The sequence below is a fragment of the Ruditapes philippinarum genome, unplaced genomic scaffold, assembly GCF_026571515.1.
Source record: "Ruditapes philippinarum isolate M1 unplaced genomic scaffold, ASM2657151v2 ctg3194_1_1_1_1, whole genome shotgun sequence".
Taxonomy (NCBI): Eukaryota; Metazoa; Mollusca; class Bivalvia; order Venerida; family Veneridae; genus Ruditapes; species Ruditapes philippinarum.
This window is the reverse complement of record NW_026855997.1, coordinates 20,900-43,843: the sequence shown is the minus strand read 5'-3', so window position 1 is coordinate 43,843 and position 22,944 is coordinate 20,900. Positions and strand designations below refer to the sequence as shown.

At 31.0% G+C, this 22,944-nt stretch overlaps 1 protein-coding gene across 2 annotated transcripts; it reads left to right on the top strand.

Moving 5' to 3' along the window:
* Positions 1-13,270: 13,270 nt before the first annotated feature.
* On the top strand, positions 13,271-22,936 carry LOC132745068 (uncharacterized). 2 transcript variants are annotated; one of them, XM_060733903.1, is made up of 8 exons: positions 13,271-13,439; positions 17,514-17,612; positions 18,582-18,639; positions 19,084-19,139; positions 19,569-19,624; positions 19,939-20,176; positions 20,693-20,780; positions 22,350-22,936. In XM_060733903.1, the coding sequence occupies exons 2-8, from the start codon at positions 17,583-17,585 to the stop codon at positions 22,925-22,927; spliced, it is 1,104 nt and encodes a 367-aa protein (XP_060589886.1). In that variant the 5' UTR covers positions 13,271-13,439; positions 17,514-17,582; the 3' UTR covers positions 22,928-22,936. The 2 variants fall into 2 exon arrangements, with proteins under 2 accessions (XP_060589886.1, XP_060589885.1); XM_060733902.1 differs by having other exon boundaries at positions 17,511-17,612.
* Positions 22,937-22,944: the final 8 nt, after the last annotated feature.

Below are 22,944 nucleotides of genomic sequence, written 5' to 3'. Positions count from 1 at the left end.
AACGTGTATTAAATTTATAAAAAAAAACATGAAGTCAATATTTTTACATGAGAATACTACGACAATGACATAAACCGGTCGATTGTAAGAGCTAAATAGCTTATTGGTTATGTCTAAGAAAGAAAATTAAACAGATTTGTTTTCATTAATACGTTTTAAATATTGCTACTTTAAATTTTATGTTTTGCTTACATAAAGGCAATGTTATATGAGATCAAACGAATGTAAGACGCCGACATGCCAGTATATTTATGAACTGCAGTTATTGTGATAGAACGATTATGAGTGTTTTCGAGGCGACGTTAGGTAATCATTAAATGTCAACAAGTCGACACAAAATACATAATATACAATTTGAAATGTATCAAAAGAGTCAAATGCTTTTAAGGCAGAAGTATAATGGGTATAAATATGTTATAATGAATTACAAGTGCTAGTGACACATGCATTAATTGTTATCAATAAAATGATTATCATAAAGAAATATATGAATCTCAAACAATAAAAGCAAAATAGATCAAATATAACCTTCTTGAATTGTATTTGTATATTTGTAAGAAATATCAACCCTTCCCCACACAAAAAAGAAAAAAAATCACGCAAATCCTATGCGATAACTGTTTTTTAATATAACTCTGTCTTGAACGGCGACGAGAATAATTTCTAATATATATTTCCTCTGTTTATAACGTGACCTAAATGTTTAGAGTAATTACATTTAGAATAAAATATTTTCATTTGTGCGGCAATCGTTAATTGTTTTCTACAATTTAAGCATAAGTTTATTTAAGTATTAAAGTGTTAATCGCGCATTCCCTGTGATATTGAATAACCATGGTAATATGAACCCGGCGCAACGCATCAAACGTTTTTTTGTAGCTAAGCTGTACTTAATTTTATTCATGCTTTAGTATCTGTTGTTTTCATATATAGCACAAACAAGTTTCATTACATTTACCTGAAATTATATTTAAAGTTGACGTCATGCAGACAGGAAATAGCTAAATTGTCAACTTCTGAACAACGGTGGTCAAAGCATTAAATGTAGAGATATAAGGTTCGCTAAAAAAAACAGAAATGAGTGCGATCTTTATATATTACTAACAGATAAGTCATGCTCCTGAGAATTGAATTAACACATATCAATAAATAGTCCATCAAGGCACTCGTTTTCAGCTGGCAAAAGTAGTTCTAAGACAGAGAATACGAGATGACAGCCAGAAAAGAGCAAAGGGAAAGAAAAGGAAGAAAGCGTAAAACAAAACATAATTGACTGGCGTCAAATGCAATTTTAAGCGCTATAAAAGGATCGAATAGTCTAAGTATCATCGTGTATGTTTGATGGCTGCATTCAGTTCAGATCAAAAGATTGACTATGAGCTATGTGTTTTAACCCTTTTTATTAAATTTACCTTGATGTATGTGTAATCAATTGAATAATATGATAATGATACGTATTTGTAAGTATTATACCCCCCCCCCCCGATTTTGTGTTTTGTCACTGTCACATTATCAATTGATAAATAGCTTTGATTTACTGTCACCGTCACATTATTATATGATTTTAAGAATGTAAGATGTCGTGTGTAAATTAATACTATAAATACTTTTTTGCATGAGTCCATGCCCGTTGAGCTCCGAGATAACTCAGAAATCACAAGAAAAAGCGGAGAGTGGCCAGCCACAGGACTTTGTTTTCGTAGAGTTGAAACAGAATCTTATCGTTTCCTTTCTCACTTAATCTCGACAAGTGAGGCCTGGTTATACATACATGATTCAGACACATAGACACTGCGGAGAATACATTCAGAAAGAATGACGATTGTTACATTTAGATTTTATTTTGCGAGGTAATAAACGTCATCAACGTTTTGTCAGCGTATCCTCGGTCTCGTTCCCCATGTCATGTGTAATTTTCACAGTGACTTTGATTTGTAAACATATTATTTTATTTTCACTGTACATGTCCTGATATTTGTTTCTTGTAAAATTGTGTACGCAAATAAAGAAATGAGAACAGGACAGCTAAAATCATGTTACTTTTGAAACAAACCCTTGTATAAGTATCATCAGCAAAAACTGAACAAAATTAATGAAAAGTACAACGTTAAAGAATTAATAATCATATTTATACTTTCATTATTACGTAATAGTATACCATAATCGGGACACCCCGACGGTGATATATAATGATCTCGGAGTTGTTGCTCTACTTTCTGACAAAACATCAGAGGGTGCAATCTCTAATGAGTAAAGAATTAATTTAATGATATCCTAGGGAAAAGATTCATTGAAAAGAATATTTTCATAAACTGTGATTGAAATATATGTCTGTCAATTTAAAATGCACCCCATTGACATGCAAGTGTTAGTTAACCGCAAGTAAACATTTGTACTATCGGTTCCTTCACATATAATAATTATAAATAAATATATAGAAATGAATTGTTCTTTTATTATTTTACTTAATAATTTAGGTAGACTTTTATCTAGAATTTTAAATACTATTTGTTTTTATAACTAAGACCATTATGTGCAATTATACTATTCGGGATCCTTATCCAAAGTTGTTATTAAGCTGATTAACAAGAGATGAGACTCATACTAGTCACAATAGTTAGGAAATTTATTTCAAAATAAGTTAGTGATTTACATGTAGGGGTTAATAACAATGCAACCGGATGTAAAATGGTGAACAGACAAAATTGTAACCTTTTATTTATTTCTTTATAAATTTATATATGATTCTTTTAAAATACATTGTATTGTCTATCTGTGTCAATATAAATTATTATCCTTGCTTTTTTATGACTTTGTGTCTGTGATGTATGAACTTTAATTTACCTGATACCTGATACAAACCACGTATTTATTCATTTAAAGTAACTATAAAATGAAATAGTGCATAAATCTGAAATGTTGTATAAAGTTGCATTCAGATGAGACAGACGAACAAAATTATATTAAATATGTGTGTTATAAACGTACATTTGATAATAGTTATTGGGGTCAGCGTTTGTTTTACTTAGGTTCCGTTTAATCAATTTTAAACAATAAAACGAAAACTACACTGTTGGTTTCCCTTTCCTTTAAGGAAAATATTTTATTTACTTCCCGTTATTCATATTGCAATGGACAATTCAAATATCATTTTACTGACGTCTTAAATGACAAAGTTCGTGACTATGTAGACGGATACGAGGAAGTTTTTTTCAATAAACCAATAAAAAAGTTTTAAAAAGTGAGGAAAGTACATTTAAAACATCAAGGTGCATCTAGGAGTTATGCGTCATCATTTTCCACACATGTACCACAACGATAAACAAAGTTCAAAATGTGAGTACTGTCACTAAAGTCAGCAATAGATCATGAAATAATAGGGCCACGTTATTAACAGTGGATAGGGTATATGTAACTGAAATTATTCTTGTCACCGTTATATAAGATAATAATAATAATAATAAACCCTGATAAAAGCGAATATATTTTAAAACGACAGTATGCATCAGAAATTAATTAGAAGGGCAAATATAAGATTTGTTACATTTACCTAATGCTTTAAGAACATAAAGATGCTTATCAGCTGGAGATATATGTGCAGAAGGTGATTTGATTTGTCATTAAAAGTAACAAAATGTAAACAAAATAGCATGTTGACTTCCATGCAAAATACTTAACCTCTGTAGCTGTACTAGTTGCAAAAAGGTAACAGAAGCAAAAGAGTATTCAAGTATGTAGGCAGTGAGTATTTTTAGAAACATAATGTGGACACGAATTAAAGAAAACAATCATTTGAGAAAGCATTCCTGGTAGGTATTGGGCGTTTATAATCTTATAATAATAGTTTAATTCATAATCATAACTGGTTAATATTTGTCATACATGAAACACAATGTTCCAAAGTCATAGGTCTTTGCATTCTTGAACGCACATGCGCAGTGGTGGTACATGTATTTGGATCAACTCAAGTTGACTGCACTGAAAGTACAGTTACCTTTGACTATGTAGGACTTTAAGTGGATAGTCCGAAAAGTTAATTAAAAAAAGCAAACAACCGGAATTACTTTAATTTGGTTCTTTTCCAATATGAATTATTTTGTTATCCGTTCAAGGTCACCCTATGATTGTTTGAAGCATTTAAATGTTAAATCAAGAATAGTTCAAGACAAAAAAGATGTACACATTCAAAATAGTTTCTCCTGAACCTGAAAGCAAAACAATTTGCATAACATAAACATATTAGTAATTATGTCAGTCTAACTTAGCATAATACTTAAACTTGATTATAATTAAAAAGGGCAATATGCAGAGATCATACTAGACTTATTAATTAGTCAAATGTAAATGTGTTATTAACCCATATCGTACTATAATAATATTTAACCAGTGGGCTGTTGTGCTCTCTTAAACAAACGACGTTCTTTTAAAATTAAAAGATGTCATTGTCCATTTCCGCTTAATTTAAAAATCTTATATTCATCAAATCTGACAGTATTAAGTAACTCTATAGTTATTATCCCACATTAAATATTCATTATGTGATGTGACGCAAATACACGCAAACAATGTGCGTATAGTTTTGGTCAGAATAACCTAGTTTTCCAAATGTGCCATTTTTCTATTAGCTTGAATCAATATTGACGATTATTGTCGAGTTTTTATTTTTGGTACTGTTTTATAAAAAACACTGACAAGTATTGGATCCATCATGATTGTTATTTATAAGTATTATAATAATTATAAATGTTTCCAAATCTGCTAATATAATAATAATTATTGTCGATAGTATAATTATCTATATATTTATTATTATTATTATTATTATTATTATCATTATTATTATTATTATTATAGAAACAGCAAAAGCCATCCATATGGCAAATACGCCGAAAATAATAGGGACGGCATACGCTGTCCCTATGGCAGTGAAAGGATTCAGTAGGAGGGTTCGGGGGCATGGTTCCCCGGGATTTTTTTATGAAAGGAAGCGATATCCTGGCATTTTGTGACTATCTAGAGGCTATATTGACAATATATTGGTGATGATATTAATTTTAAAATATGTAAAATGAAGAAGTACGTTACATAAAACCATACAACTTTTTTTCATCGTTATAATCGATTTTTTTGCAGAAAAAAGTTATTTTGCGGCCTTCAAACTGATTTTATAGTTACCAATCTCCCGTATTCACTAAATTTTAAATAAAAAAACGCTAGAAACGTCGAAAGCTAAAGAAAGCGTTTGTTTTTATTCAACAGATTATATATCATGTAAGGTTACAGAGCCCTGCTTCCTTTAGAAAAGCCAGGGCCGCTAGAAGGCAATTGTCAAATTCACGGTTTGTCCATCACAAAAGCCACAGCTAACACTGAGACTCTTGGGCAAAGATGGATTTATTCACACAATGCACCAATGCTCTCTCAGGATCATTCTGCACTATAAGTAGCAACTGTTGTTTTAAGAATGATAATAGCGTGAAATTGTGATTAAGTTTAGTGAGTGTTTTGGCCTGTTAAATAATTTATTACATTGCAATATATCAAAAATACTGCGTTATATTACACGCAAAAATATTTCAAAATCTCCTTTTAGAAATGTCACTAAATTAATTAAAAATTGTTGCATACAACAAAGATTATGTGGATCACGTGAATACATTAAATGATTCATTTAAGACCTTTTGTGATTATTGTGGTAAATTCATTAGCAGAAATACGACTAAAATAATGATGTAACTTGCTTCAAAACTCATCGCAATGTTTTGCTGACCACAAAGAATGATAATCGCAACAACTTATTTAGAAATATGGCGATTCTTTTAAATAAATGCATTAAATTGATGTTATACATTCTTTGTCTTTTTTCTACCTTTTCGACACGGCCCAGTATTTTTTTCAATCAATTGATTAATATGTCATTGAGAAATTACACCAATTTGTTACTTAATTGTTTTCTGATTAAAGATCAAACTATCAAATTGAATATCATATGCAACCGTTGCGCAGTTACTGGCATATTTACCTCGCAAGACAGAGGTAACAGGCTTCAATCAAGCAAATGGTTTATTACAAACAGCCTAATGATACTAATAATAACATGTCTAATTGTATTTTCTTTTTCCATTCTTGTTATAAGAGAGATGTACTTTTTAATAAAATTAATTTATCAGTAAAACACGTACTTCTAACAACTTGCTGAATAAGTTATAGATCACGGTATGACAAAACGAAGTATAGATAACTGGATATTGACCTGACTAGTATTTCTGAAGTACGTGCTTATAGGCTTGAAAAAAGTGAATCCGGGGAAGACATGACGATTATAGCCTGTTTCAAAGATTATCAAACTATTGACCCCATTGTATTTCGTAAATATAACTGAATGGTAATTCCAACTTTGGCATATAAAGATATTATCCCGATGAAATGGTTGAAGCAAGGTCATGAATCTGACCTTTAAACGAAAAAGATCCGTAAAAAATGTTTTAACTATCTACCCCGAAAACCTTATTGTGAAACACAGAGTAGTGCAATATGGATTTCTTTTATGGCAAAATGTTATGCATATATCAAGTCACAAAGAGCGCACGCCAGGTAAAAAGGGTACCATTTCAAAGCAACATGACACGTTGCATACCCAGCGTACAAAACATCTCGTGCCAAGGTGTATTTTTCAACGTGTTATCAGAAATGTAAACAGACGACAATTTTTGTAGCGATAACGAGGCAGATAACATAGATGCATACAACAAGTCAATGCGCGACTACAAATCACGACAATAAGACAAGCATTTTGTCTCAACATCATAACTACGCGTTTCACCGACGCAAATGTCAGTGCCTGTCACCAACAAGGATTCGGCAGTTGATCTAACGACTAAAAACAACTCCTATGGGACTGAGTTGATTCCCAAAATAACCCACGGGCTAATTGTAACTGTTCAATTAATCTGCAACCCGTTGACATTAATGATGATTTTAAGATAAATAGCAAACAAATAACTTTCAAGCAATCATGATATATTTTTTTTTCTAACTGAAACCAAACTTTCAGCATATGATCAAATTTATGTAAATAGTTTACGTTAATATTCCGACTCCTAACTCCATCAAAAGGAAGAATACCATGCAAGATATCTTCCTTCCAGATATAAAATACATTTGTCAATATAGAAAGGTTGTATTCAATTTGGCAAAAGTGTAAAAAACACAACTACTTTTAGAGCTTGAGACGTCACCCAACTGACCTCTACCTCAATAGGAAGTCAAATGCCATACAAGTTATTTTCCTACCAAATATGAAAGACATCTGTCCATAAATAAAGGTTGTATAGCAAAGAAGTGAAACTCTTTTTAGCTCTGGTGACCTTAATCCAACTGGTCCCAAACTCCATCCGAATAAAAGACCCCAATTTTAGTACCTACTAAATAACATCTGTTAGTAGAATGAATTAAATACACTTGTATAAAAGTAAAAATCTTTTTTTTGACATTGTTAACCTTGACCTTGACCCAAATGAATCCTAACTAAACCCAAAGGAAGAGGACCTCTCAAGCAGTTTGTATTAAACATTAATGACTTCAACTAATAAATATAGATTGTATTTTTTTACACCACTGACCTTGACTTTGACCCTAGAGACCTCTTTCTTTATAAGACACTAGAGGAACATTTAAGGTATCCACCTACCAAATATGAAATATATCATTAAATTAATGATAAAATTGGGAGATATTTAACATAAATTTAACTTGCCGAAATAAGTAAACCATACAAGGCCCCATTTTCAAAAGGATAAAAATGGAAATAATTGGGGAAAATGAATGACACAGTTATATAACTCGGCAATATTTTGTACTTTGTATTGATAAGTAAGTGTGGTAATTATGAAGCCATTAGATAAAACTTAAGATATTTCCAAATTTCCGTTTAATGTTAACCAGTCATTCCTTAACTAAGTGCTGAAAAGGGCAATAACTTGATAAAACGAAAGCCATATTAATGTAAGTCACCAGGTCATGTACTTTGTGTAGATTAGTAAGTTTGTAAAGGGTGAAATCATTGGTATAGGTGGAACTTGAGAAAAAAAAATGTAGTTTTAGATTATCCTCGTAAGGACAGACGGACGGACGGTTCAATTACTATTTGCCCAAAGGCATAAATTATATAGTGATTCATGTTTTCTTTAGATTCCTTGTTTTTATGACTTCAAACAGCTAAAAAGTAATTCATATCACGATGTTAGTGATAATGATAAAATGAATAATATAGATTTAACGAATGATTCCATCTTAAATTCCTATATAACTACATGGAAAATAAAAATAAAATGTATACAAACACGATGAAGCACCAGGTATCGATGGTATTTTAAACGAATACATCATAAACTTTTATCTCTATATGAGGTTTTGTTCAGTCTCGTTCTAGAAACTGGTATTATACCAAACCACAATGGTCTTATGGTTCAATTAAATTTTTCAATTTATCAGAATAAAGGTGCTACCTGCTTGCCAGAACATTACAGATCTATAACCTGATTAAGCTGTGTTAGTCAATAGGTTAAATTTATTTATAAAGCATTGAATATATAAATAAGGCTTCGAGGACGATTTCGCAAATATCATTCCATTATAATATATCACAAATTCACTTTTAACCCATTACCCCATGAGCATTTTATGAAAAATGGCTGTTTTCATTGAAAAGTCTCCCGTTACAAGTTCAATGTGCTATAAAACTATAAAAACTGCTTCAATACTATTCAAACTTGGCACAAATGTTGACTGGACCATTTGTAACAACATGCTCAGTCTTTAATTTTATGTTACCATGGCAACTAGGGGACATCTCAAAATTGCCAAAATCACTATTTTGCGGTGATTTTTTCCAACAAAATTGATTTCAAAGTGCTGCCACTTCTCAATGGATTGAGATAGAGTCAAAGGCTTTTCAGCATTGGTTACACGTTACTTTATGATCGACCTGGGGTCATTTTTAGCCTCTCACAAGTCCAAAATTTTCTTGGCGATGAGGGGGGCTCCGCCCCCCTTCACCCTCCCCAAACAAAAGGGGGCACATCCCCCTTCTGGCAACCCCTTGATGTATCTTTTGGATGGGGGTGGGCGCCGAAAAAGTGGTCAATTTTTTAAACAACATTTCTCAAACAAAAACAAGTGTTTTGGGGCCTAAATAAGGCAATTTTCCACCATTTGAGAAAGCAAAAAAAGGGGGGGGGGGGGTGAAAAAGGCGTAGAAAGGCGTACATATCTGGTAATGGGTTAATCTAATAATAGAGATTCTGAGGAAATCTTAAAGAAAATTATTTTGATTTTTGCAGATTTCTTTCAGGTGTTTGATTCTGCTTGTAGAGTTGGCTTACGGTGGAAAAGGGGACAATTATATAAATGGTAAAATGGTAAATGTTTCAGAACAATTCAGAATATGGTTACGAATATTAAGTCACGTGTTTATCAAAATGGTACATATTCTCCATTTTCGAGTGTAATTGTGGAGTTAGCCAAGGAGAAAATCTTTCATCTGTACTTTTGCATTATTCCTTAATGATAAAAAGAATATTTAGAGAGTAATGGTAATTGTTTTTGAAAAGCGATTTAGGCGTATTTTTGGAAATACCACTTTTACTTTTTGCTGACGATACAGTCTATGTATTTGAAGATCCTGTAAAATTGCAGGAATGTCTTCAACGATTTTGTGCAATATTTTCATATTTTGCAATCTTAACATTAATATTTAATTAAGTAAACCTAAAATTTTTTGAAATTTGGTCAAGAAATTATTATACTTTTAACTATAAAACTGTTGATACGCCTTTAGAGGTGACATATTCATATACGAACCTTGGAGCATACTTCACATAATCACATAATCGGATATTTTTTAAGTATGAGGAACACTTGACAGGACAGGCAAGAAACGCAATACACATAGTTTATCATTTACCAATTGATCCCGTGCTTAAGCTATTTGCTAGTTGATGTAATTCATTTAGGTATAGGGATATAAAAGCTCAACAAAGCTTTCGAAAAAAAATCGTTTTTTTTTTATTTTGTAAATATTACATTTAAGAAAATCTACACAATTAAACATGGTGTATGCACTAACTGGCGGACATCGTACTGATTTTACAATAAAATGTGGGATGATAAGTTATCGGATACGCTCGCCACTAGAAACCAAATAAACTTTCTTTCAAACTATACCAGTATATGAAAAATTAACCAAACGTTTAATTTTAATAGATACTTTAGATTTACGAAATTCTGAATGAAGTAGGCATATTTGATTCATGGCTTAGGTAAAGAGATATAAATAGCAAAACCCTTAAAATAAAGTAAAAAAAAATATTCAACTAAAATGTGCAAACATGGCACTCGTATCTTAACAATTCTAATAAAGGGCGTAATTATTTTATAAGTAAAGTTTCTACAAAACTTGAAAATTACCATATAAACCTTGATAAACTGGAGCAGTTTTGGAATTTAGAACAAGGAATCATCGGTTTCCTGTTCAAACAAGCCGATGGGTTGGTCAAGAAATACATGTACGAAAATGTTATTACACAAAATTAAGAGGAAGTATTGCTTATTATAATACAAGGGGCGTCCGTGGCCGAGTGGTTAAGGTCGTTGACTTCAAACCACTTGCTCCTCACCGCTGTGGGTTCGAATCCCGACAGGGACTTTGGATTGCTTCTTGTGAGGAAGCTATCCAGCTAGCTTACGGAACGTCGGTGGTTCTACACAGGTGCCCGTTCGTGCCTGAAATAATGCATGGAAGGGCACCTGAGGTCTTCCTCCACCAGTAAAGCTAGAACGTCGCGATATGACCTATACTGTGTCGATGTGACGTAAAACCCCAAAACAAACAAATTATAATACAAAAAAGAAAAAATTGAATCAATAAACAGAAAGTTCAAGTTTTTTTTTTAAATACAGGATTCATTTCCATCTTGTGGTATGAAAATTACCACATTTAACACGCGGCTACCGCCACACATAAAATAGTTATTCAAATATCCTTTATTTTATTTTATCACTTTTATTTTTATTTGTTGACAGACTTCATATGAGACCAGCAACCAGTTTCGAGGTCTAGCAGAAGTGCTCAACCAGCGAATACAGAGTGTGCTAGCCGAGAGAGCTAAGGACCACACTAATGAATGGCAACATTTCGTGCGCAACGTGCAAGTACGTACCGAAATAATGAGAAATAAGATAAGGAATCTTCTTTATTTTACAAGAAACTATCGCAAAAACTTCAAATAATGTTTTGCATTGTACAATTTTGATTCCACGATCTTATTCTTGACGTTCAGTAGATTAATTTATTAAAGTCAACGTCTCTGAAATATGTACTTTATTTATCACACACCCGTGCCGATTTCGCGACTCCGTAAAAATGTTATTGCACGACCATGCATATATTTTGACTTGACGTCATGAGCGTTGTACAAACTTTCTATTAAGATGCACTAAATGTTAGGTGCGTTGATGAAAATGTTTTTTTTTCACTTTCAACGGTCTTATCTTGAGTATGTGATAAATTGAATATCAAATACACCTTTGTCTATTACTGAATATATTAAAACGTTTAATAAAATAATATTATGTTCCGTCGAGACTCGTCAAATATCATTTTATTAAATTCAACACATGCAATAAATTCAGTATTGAACTTACACTCATCCAATGTCCTCTATTCATAAACAGATAAACATCACTATAATTATATAAACCCAATGTAACAAACATGGATTATTATAATGAAAACTATTCATGCATATGATTGGTCAATTGAAAAAAAAACACACAAAAAACACCAAGCACAAAATTGAAAGAAATAAAAAAAAATGCTTTTAAAACATAGTTTTTACGCAACCTGATTTTGTGTTTATCATTATTTTTCTTTTACATTCCATTCAAATCAGTACGAGAGATACATCTTAAATCATTGACAGGAGACTACCAGTCAAACTCCGGATGAAAAGAAAGTAAAATATTTATAAAAATAATCTCTGCATATTAATGCTTTATTTGTTTATATCTTATAGAAATAGTTACAATAGTTATAACAATAGTAATTCTAATGACGTAGCAGACAATTTGTTTGACGATCGATAACAATGAGCGTTTTTGACGATGAAAGTAAGAATTATATTCATAGATATTATTATAATATACCTAATAATTTTAGATTCAGCAAACTATTCACAAGTTATTCTGTTATAAAATTTATAACTATATTATGAAATTGTATACAGTGTTAAACTGTTAAACATGTATTCTATGTTCAACTGACTGCTTTAAAGCTACTGGTTTGTACAAGGTTCTATCAGTATTTAATTATGATTATATAGGCATGAAATACTTACGATACCTAAATTCATCAATAAATTCACATCAGGTCCATTTATGTTCACTAATTTTTATTATGATCAGCTCTTGCCTTAGTATTTTATTCACAGTAGTTTATTAATATCACACCGATCCGCCTAGACCTCCATACCTAAAATCCGTTTCCAAATTGACCAATTTTGTTAATTAATCGCCAAAATATGTGTACACTTAACCCCAAATCCGACCCCTTTTTAACAATATGATGTCTAAATAATAGAAAGTATTGATAGTAATTCTTCAGATGCTCAGTTGGCATGTCACTTATTATATATTGATAAACTTTGCATTGTATACTATAATACATGTAATTAGAGTTATTGAAGTGTTGATCTGTTCTGTTCAATATAGTTTTATTAATAAGTATTATAAATTTTTAAAGGATATGTTAATTTTCTTAAAATATTAATTCCAAAGTTTTAATCACATAAAATGTCTGATATGTTTTATTGTTAAAGACATTCATGTATATATCAGCTCTCGTGTTGAATGTTTAGTCTGGTTTTAAAAATACAATATACAGTGCAAGAACATATATTAAGCAATAAATAAAATGTTGTTTTTTATTAAAGCAAATCTTAGTAAGGGGTTCGGTTAAACATTTTATGTGTATACTACACTTTAACTACTGGCAAAATGAAGCAAATAATAAAAAAAAACAATAAAAAACCAAATACAAGAACAACAAAAACTGACATAAATACTGTTATACTTAACAAGCAATATAAACAATTTGAACATACTGTACACAAACGATAATACACCCTCTTAAAAATACCGTTTTATTTTTTAAAATGGACTTTAGGTGCAACAGGTTATTTTTGGCATAACTGTTCACGTGATTCTAAATTTGAACGTAGACTTACCTTATAAATTTTAGGTTAACATCGGGATGATAAGTGTCAATAAAATTAAGTTACCTAACTTAAAAGAAGCACAAAACACGTTTAATACGATTTTTAATACTCAAACGATTTATATTATATTTACGTGTTTCGGATATCAGTTATACAAAGTGTAAGGTAAGATCATATTAATATCATTAAATCACAAGATGGCCGCGCTTGATATTTTTTGATATTGTTATATCTTAACAGGAATTTTTAGATAAAGGTTGGCCCACTTTAATTTATTTTGTTTATGAAATTAATGTGTGTTATATTATGAGTTTGCCAGTGAAGTTTTAAAGTAACTTGGGTCTCTGGTTCTAGTCAAAAGATATTTAGATGATTTGTGTATTTGCTTACAGTTATTTAAGCGTTAAAATATTCTACACAGGGTAAGCTGTTGATGTTAATTACATTTTTATTTTGACACCAACATTATTTTTCAATCCTTTATTTCACATTATTGTCACAGGGTGACTAACTGTCGCCGGCCTACTCAATCGTAAATGATAACGAAAGCACTGGGTTGGTTCGACAGAATCGGTTATATTTACATGGTAAACACGCTCCTGTAATGTCATACATACACGAAAAATACAAACAATTAACAATACAAATTCAGATCAATTGAAATACAATACACAAATACATATAAGGTTTAATAGACAAACGTTTATCTGTAGATATATCAATAGATAAGTACAAAAAGGATGATAATAGTAATTAAAGCATAAATGGCTGTTTACATTTGTATTCAAAATATGGCGGATATCGATTACTCGATAGTGATTGGTTATTGATTTGTTTTTGACAGAGAGGAGGTTAATCGAAATGAATACAGTAAAGAACGAAAGTCTATAGAGGTCTGACTACACTTACTATAAACTACTACTACATTATAAATTATCTACTTTAGTTTGGTGTTCAAATTATACTCTATTATAATGTAATTATGAATATTTTATATTATTGTTGTTAGTGTATGATTGATATGAATGTAGACAAGGTACTTTTATAAATAGTGTATGTCTAGTTAGTGTAAGTGTGTATATATCATTTACGTGTATAATGCGTTTATCATATAATTTACCCTATGACATTATGTCCCTAGGACTCTTGCTGTTTTGCTTGCAAATCCCGGACAGCGTAAAATTATTAAAGTCTGTATAACAAATTTGCTTGATGATAAGTGAAATTAAGTATTTAATTACTAATTATAGAAATCTTTTTTCACCACGTTAACTTAACCGTACACACCATCTATGTCCGACGCAAAAAACGATGCAGTGATATAAGTATAAAAAATGAATATTTAATACGTGTATTTACATTTTTATTATCTACGATTGCCGTGTATTTAACCATCATCCTTATTCAACGGGTCAATAAATAAATAAATTTATATAGCAAGGAAAATATTAAACAAATTTATTAAACTCCCCGACACAATTTAGTTATAAAATACTACAGGTTGTCTGTGTTATTGTTTTAAAATTCTATATCTTAAAGATAACACGATAAAATAAAACATAATACGATACATGGAAACGTTGCAATTCTACTTGTCTGTTGTATAATAAAATGATTAAACCCGCGGTGTTAACTTCATATCAATCTCAAAATTGTGTTTCGCTTAAAAGAATATGTGCATTTTCGCTGATCCATATGTGCACTACAACATCCATATGTGAAGGCGGTTGACAAAGAACATTTTAAAATAGTTAACATTATTTTGTGATATTCAAAGCTTTTAAGAACGTGGGTTGCAACTATACCCCCGACTCCCCTCTATGTATTTATTTATTATTTTATTATTACTTTTTATTATGTTTAATTATTATTGTTATTTTTATTATTATTATTATTATTATTTATTATTATTATTATAACAATTATTATTATTATTATTATTATTATATTATTATTATAATGTTTTTTTTTTAATTTTCATACAGTTATTGTACTGGTATTTTTCTCGGGTGGTTTTGTGTGTTTTAAACAATCATGCAATGCGTATAAAGAATATGTCATTAAATGGACACATCAAAATGTATGTAGAAAGTTTTCATTATGTCTGACCGCAGAACGATGCTTGACATTCAGACATACTCTTAATTAAACATTTATAATTGATAATTGACTTAAAACAAAAAAATCTACGGTCAAAATTTCTTTTGAGCTTTACATATGCTAAACAAACCCATGGGTACATGATTAAAAACAATATTAACATAATTACAGATCACTTACATATTTTTGTCAAATTTAAATTATTCTGTTTTAGTATCATTCTGTAATTAAACTTTATATCTGGAAAAAATAGATAAAGTTTCCTAAGTCGCACTTGCATATAAACCCAATACAAAACATGGTAAAAATAGTGGCAAGTCAGAAGGGTAGAATACCATTTTGATTTTCTTCAAAACAAGCTTTACAGTGCATGGCAGTTTTTTATATCATTTATTCATTCTGCAAGAAAAAACGTTATCAAATTTTCATTCACCAAATGTTTGTTCATAGCTGACCTATGATGAAAAAAATTTAAAGACGTTCATAGAGTGGCAAGCAACCAGATTTCCTTATTGCATTTACAACAACAAATATATCAGTAACAATATATTAAGGAGCATACATCAAGAACTTTTTACTGTTCAAATAATAAAGCACTCAATGCACCTCATTAGTTTGTTATGACCAACCAGGAAAACCCAAAGACAGACTGAAAACCTGAACCCATTTGTCAAGTGTAAATCACGTAGGAATTTTGGGGCACATTTCATTTCTTAATAAACATAAACATTACAAATTCTCCTATTTGATCTCAATAAACGAAGAATGTCTGAACAACACAGATCTTCAATTCAAAAAAAAAAAAATAAATAAAAAATGAGAGATTATGAAGTAGATATTTCTGTCGGTTACATTTTACATTGCCTAGAACTTTTGTATGTAGTACTGCCTTGTGGATCTTTATGAAAGTTTAATTAGTAATGCCATTGGGTTTAAAAATGGCTTTGCTGTGGGTGTCACATATTTTACTTAGACTACACCTTTTTCTCTTCTATAACATTAAAATTTATTTTGCCCCTAACCTTATTGCCCTCTATAAAAGGTATATAAATCATGTCCCAAACTCTGCGTTCAAATGTGGATATCGCCTCCTAGAGGGTCACTAAGTGTATAGAAGCGTACCTGGTACAATATGTGTACTGAAGTCTGAGAAATTACAATGTCAAGAGGCTCAGTCATCTGTCATTAATAATTTCGCAAAGAACATCTTTGAGTAATATTATTAAAACTTGTTGTTTGGTTAGAAACGACAAACTAAATGTGACTGACATTTGAAATTGACCAATTAATTTTTTGTGCTTGGCAATATGTAACTCTGTTGAGAGATGCAGGGTCATCATGACCAGCTCGCTGTTCCTTTTTATGTGTGTGTGTGTGTGAGCGTGTGTGCGTGCGTGCGTGTGCGTGCTTGTGTATTTGTGTACGTAGTTTTTGTTTTATACGAGTAAAGAAGTGCGGGACACTGGTTTGATTGACTAACAGCCGCTAAAATAATAATTGGAATATGGTCTGTTCTAAAATATTATCAAACACAAGAAGTTATAGACGCTTAATTATGAAGTAGATATTTCTGTTTCTGTTTTTATATTAAATCTATTTCAAAGCAATATTTTATGTGTTGTCGCCGTTTAAAAAGATAAAGTATATCAGTAAAACGCTTGTATCTCTTTAACATTTATGAATAAAAACATAACATGGTCGATACAAATCACTTTACCTGTCACAAATATACATGGTAATAAATAACAATAATATATAATCAAAGCCAGAAAGATAGAAATAAAACCATAAGGAAATAATTGCATTGGATCTGCTAGATATAATTTATTTTTACATGATATGTCGTAATAAGTAGGGCGGAAATAAAGTGGTATTTCATTTTTAAAATGTGTCAACAAAAAACAAAAAAAGTGTTCATCCAAATGCGTGAAGTGTAAAGCACATTTTTACTTGTGAGTTTTAAAGTTTGCAAATATGCCCTAGCTTTGTGTATAAAGAAACGTTTGTAGTAGTTTCATAGATTGATTTCTGTTAGTGATGTACAAAAGTTGTATTAAGATAAATGTTGTTTTTTTATTCGGGATAACATGAATGATAATTAACTTAAATAAATCAACTATCATAAATTTTTTGAAGTAGGCTGTTACACCTCAGCGATAGACACTGATGACGCATCTCTTTTATGAAGTGGCTGTGCAGATTTAAACTATGAAAGATTCCGAAGAAGACAGCTTAGCAGTAAGTAACATTTGTTCTCGACAAATGATATTTTAGTTATGAATTATTTTCGTATTGCCTATCATTTTAGGAATACAATTGATATAAGAAAGTTCTACTTTAAATCTAATTAAAATGTTAATAATTAACTTGTAGCAGTTTTCCATTATGTCTTCGTTTACAGTAAATACCCAGTACTCACCTTTCAAATCAGACGAGTCAATATCAAAAGAAAACATTAAATTGTTAGTTACAGCAAACAAGTATTTAAATGAAGTATGCGAGCGTTAGTAAGCAATCATGATATCTTTATCGTGTATACTATACATTCCACACTATTCATTTATCGGTTATGATAATCAATATTTCGAAATCGTCATCATGGCATCATGGCTGTTAGGGTTATTGTCGTCCGGGGTACTACTGGTAGGCCCCAACGAGTATCTTAAAAGTATTTACCTAGTACTCATTGTTAACCGATAAAATGCTACACATAGATTTCCTAAAACAATTTACTTAAAGTACAATTTGATTTTTGCAATAATACGATATTTCGATTCTAACACGACATCAACAAATAAATGTTGCCGTACCTGATATTAAGTTACATTGCGCCTGATTTGTTTCCGTACTTATTTTCAGTGTGTCGCATTTTAGTTGTTAAGTCACATGTCTAATGATTACGTCACGTATCATAATATAGAAAGTCAATAGTTGTTTTATTGCATAATTACACACACCACACTTTCTGTACATCTATGTTCAATAGGGAAAAATGAGGTTAGTGTTTGAATTTTGATTAACTAGGATTTATGCCTATGCCTACGATTCAGTACAAAGCAATTAATAATAAATACTTTTAACGCCGAATCTCTTTCCGGCTGTTCTACATGGATTCCTGCTTAGATTTGGTTTTGCCCTAGAAGGAATTTTGGTAGGTTAAACATGTGATGTCTTACAGTTTGTTATATTTTCATATATTATTTTCAGGAGGGATGGGAGACGAGGTATGATACTATACATAGGTGTGTATTTTATGTTCACCCTGGTAAGTTTTATCTTTAATCTTATCCAGATCCTGTCCGTAAACGTTAAGTATGACATATCTATCTTCATTTTATGTTTTTATAGACGTTGCACATGTTCTAGTGCGTATGTTTTAATGCAAACACAAACACAGGTTTAATTAATACTGAGACTTTTAGTTAGGAGATAATCATGTTTAATGCAGATGTATTCATAAGCGATGTCTTGCCATTTAATCAAATATTATAACTTTACAGACATATTTTATAATGACATCATTAAAAAAGTAATGGAATTGTACGTTGAAAAATAAGACAAAATTAAAAAAAAACACTGCAATCATTTTTTTACGAGATTCCAGAGCGTTTAACTAAAGACTTTCATTAATTTCAACTTTGGGAAATTTAATATAATTTTAGCCAGTATAACACGCCAGTTTTTGCATCATTTTGCGTCTTTTCCATAGGAAAAAGGCTAGCCCAGTTGGACGATCCAAAAGAGTCGGGTGTACAAACCAAAAAAAGTATGTTTACTTATTTAATAAATGCATGAACTCAATATAAGTTTCCACAATAAATGATGTTATCTTATTGTTGTTTAAACATAGTTGAGAGTAAAGGCAAAAGAAATATTTTAGTGTTTTTCATTCAACAACACTATATGTTAAATTTTTAGTACAATATACAAGATAGCAAATGTGCATGCATACTTTTTAAACTGTATATAAATGGCCAAGTATCTAGCATGTATACTTTCGCGAATTATTTCCTTTAAATTAGTATAGTCATGTGAGCATACCTATATTCTCTACCTACAATTATAAACACATATTCATGTCATTTGCGCCCAAAGCATCGCGGAAAATTATTAATTGTGTCACTAAATATGCTTGAGTATTATTTTGATCATCTAGCAAATTGACAATTACAATATATAAATATTGCCTTTAAGTATGGGAAGGACTGGATCAACGTCATTGAATCGGATGCTCCTCTTGAAGATTTTCCGTGAGTATAAAATGATTTCTTCTTTGTAGATTAACAACCAAAGAAGAGAAGAATTTGAACTAATAATAATAACAAAACATATAGAAAAAGCCGTTTTATTAAAAGGACATCCAATAAACTGTAACCATTTCATTTCCTCTAAAGGATTGAAATCTAAAGACATACAATACAGAGTTATTCTCATGATCGCATACTTTCGTTCATTGTCATGTAGCTCTAACATTTCCGTATTAAGAAATCTTAAATAGATACATATCACAGATTCAAATTAAAAAATATGCTGTGTTGAAAGAAATCGGAAATTCAAATTCCAGGTGGTTCCATGGAAATATTTCTTATGCTGAATCAGAGAAACTTCTGAAATATCAGGAAGGTGGAACCTTTCTCGTACGACGAAGTCAATCACACAAAGATTGGCTTGTACTTGTTGTCAAAAAGTCAACGCTTGGAAAAGAAGCACTTCAATTTCAGATCAAGTACACGAATCCTGGTGAATATTTTCAAATTGAGAGGGACGATAATATTTTCTTTAGTATACCAAAACTTATAGAAGTAAGTAAGAAACATTTGTTAATTTCTATTATGGGTTTTTGAAGCATGAACATTTTGCTAAAATAAGTGCCAGTGTTGCATTACCTGAATACACATTTTATAAACATGAAACCAGTTTTGTTTGTTTATAAAAAGACATATTGATTAGCAATAATATTCATTTGAATTTTATTTATTATTATAGCATAAAAATTTATTTTAAATTTACATGCTTAATTGTTTGAACTAAGAAACAGCATATATATATATTGTTTTATAATATTTATAATATACATTGTATATGTTTTAACATCATAGCAAAGCCGTCCACATGATCATCAATAACTTATGACGGAAAATCACTATTACATAGACGATGCTTGATTAAAGTGTTAGCGTGATAAGTGTAAAACCAGCTTTCTATAAAATATACGGTTTAATATTCCTATGAAAATACCAAGACCACTTGCTTTATAATGCAAAAGCTTGTATGAATATATGCGCTAAATTATTTATTAGATCATTATTTCGTTTCAGTATTACACTAACCATACCATTCTCAAATTTGGTATAAAATTAACCGCCCCATTAGACAAACACATAATGAACGAAACGAAAAGCAGTGGTGAGTCGCCTTTTTTAGTTCATTAGAGACGAAGGTCCATGATGAGCTATTAGTATCAAAGGGGGATACTCGTCTTCCGTCGTCAATCGTCATGTGTAAAGAATCATCTTTAATTTTGCAAATAATGGGTAGATTTACCTCAAATTTGGTCTGTAGCATCCTTGTGACAGCCACACTTAAATTTGTTCATGCCATTTTAATTGGACCCTTTTAGGAGCCAAAAGAGCTAAAAATAGAAAACCATTAACACATCTTTTAATACTAAATTTAATTATGGATGATAACCAAATTTGTTTGAAGCATTCTTAGGTAGTATTGTATCAAATTTGCTCACTTGATTGGCCCCTTTTAGGGATCTCCAGACCTAAAAATAAAAACACCTTTAGAAATCTTCTTCTACAGAACTAAGTGAAGGATGATCACCAAATTCTGTCTGTAGCATTCTTAGGTACTATTTTATCAGGTTTGCTCATAATAATTTGATTGGCCACTTTAAAGTGCCGCTAAAGCTAAAAGAAGGAAAACCTTTGAACATCATCTCCTATTGATATAATTGTAGGATGATCACAAAACTTTGTCTGTAGCATTCTTAGATACTCTTTTATCAAATTTGCTCATATTAATGTATTGGCCCCTTTTAGGGGCTGCTAAAGCTAAAATAGAAATAAATTTAAAGGTCTCCTTCTACAGAACTTATTGATGGATGATCACCCAAATTTTGCCAGTAGCATTCTATCAGGTTTGCTGATATTAATTTGATTTGCAATTTAAAGGGCCGCTTAAGCTAAAAATAGAAATACTTTGAACATCAACCCTTTCTGAAATAAATGATGGATGATCATTAAACTCTTTCTGTAGCAGTCGCAGGTTGTCTGTTAACAAGTTTGCTCATATTAATTTGATTGGCCCATGTTAGGGGCCGATACAGCCAAATGTAGATAACCCTTTGAACATCAGCTCCTACTGAAATATTTAATGGTTGATCACTTATTTTTTCTGTAGCATTCTTAGGTAGTCTTTTATCACATTTGCTCATATTACTTTGATTGGCCCCTTTTATGGGCCGCTAAAGTTGTAAATAAAAAACCTTTGAACATCATCCCCTACTAAAATAATAAATGGATGATCACAAAACTTTGTCTGTAGCATTATTATGTAGTCTTTAATCTTCTATTGAAAAGCAGTTGTTTCTGGTGAGCGACTCAGGGCAATCATGTCCGTCTTGTAATTATTGTTTGATGCTTTTTTAAACTTAATTTGTATCCTACCTTCAACCTTTCCAATTTTTCCGTACTGCAAAGTTTAGCGTTACAATAAACATAATTATTTTATTTTCCTAAATGTTTAATGGCACTTTTAAAAATGGCCCATAAAATCTACAAATGTAGATAGAGTACCTTTATATATTAACCTTTCCCTATTTGTCTTGGATATTGAGTGATATTTCTTAGTCCTCCATTAAATTTTAAACGCTGATAAAAAATATTTTGTCCAAAAGAAATTAATTTCAACATATGTAACCAAAAGTTGACCGTTTAATGTTTGTTCTTTTTATAAAAAAAAATACAGTACCAGATGAGCTTTCAAATGACCCAAGGACGAGAGAACTCTATGAAAAAGCATTAGAGAAAGGGACAGAAAATGACAACACAATACGAGTTATGGTTATTGGTTGTTGCGAACAAGGCAAAACGTCATTAGTAAGGCGTTTATTGAAAAACTCAATTGAAGGAGTTGAAACAACCAACGGTATTGACTTGCATAAATGTACAGTTATCAGCGAAAATGAATGGAAGAAGTTCGACAATGAAGATCTTGACGAAGAAACTGTTCAGCGCTTGGTTAATATTGCACTTAGAGAAAGAACATACGAGACATTTGCATCGGTTACTCATGGGGAAAAAGGCCTGCTTAACAAAGATGAAGAAGAATCCACTTCAGTAACGGATATATCAAGAACAACGGCTGAAAAAAAAATTTGTTCAGCAAGTGGTCTCGAAATAATTGATAAATCTGATGATTATAGGGGCAAAAGAAGGGAAAAGGTTAAAGTGAACAAAAATAAAATTGCTGGCGCTGTTAATTTTTATGTCAGAAATAAAAGAGTCAATTTCGAAAATTTAAATTCATTTCAGACTGAATTATAAAGAGTTGAATCCATTGA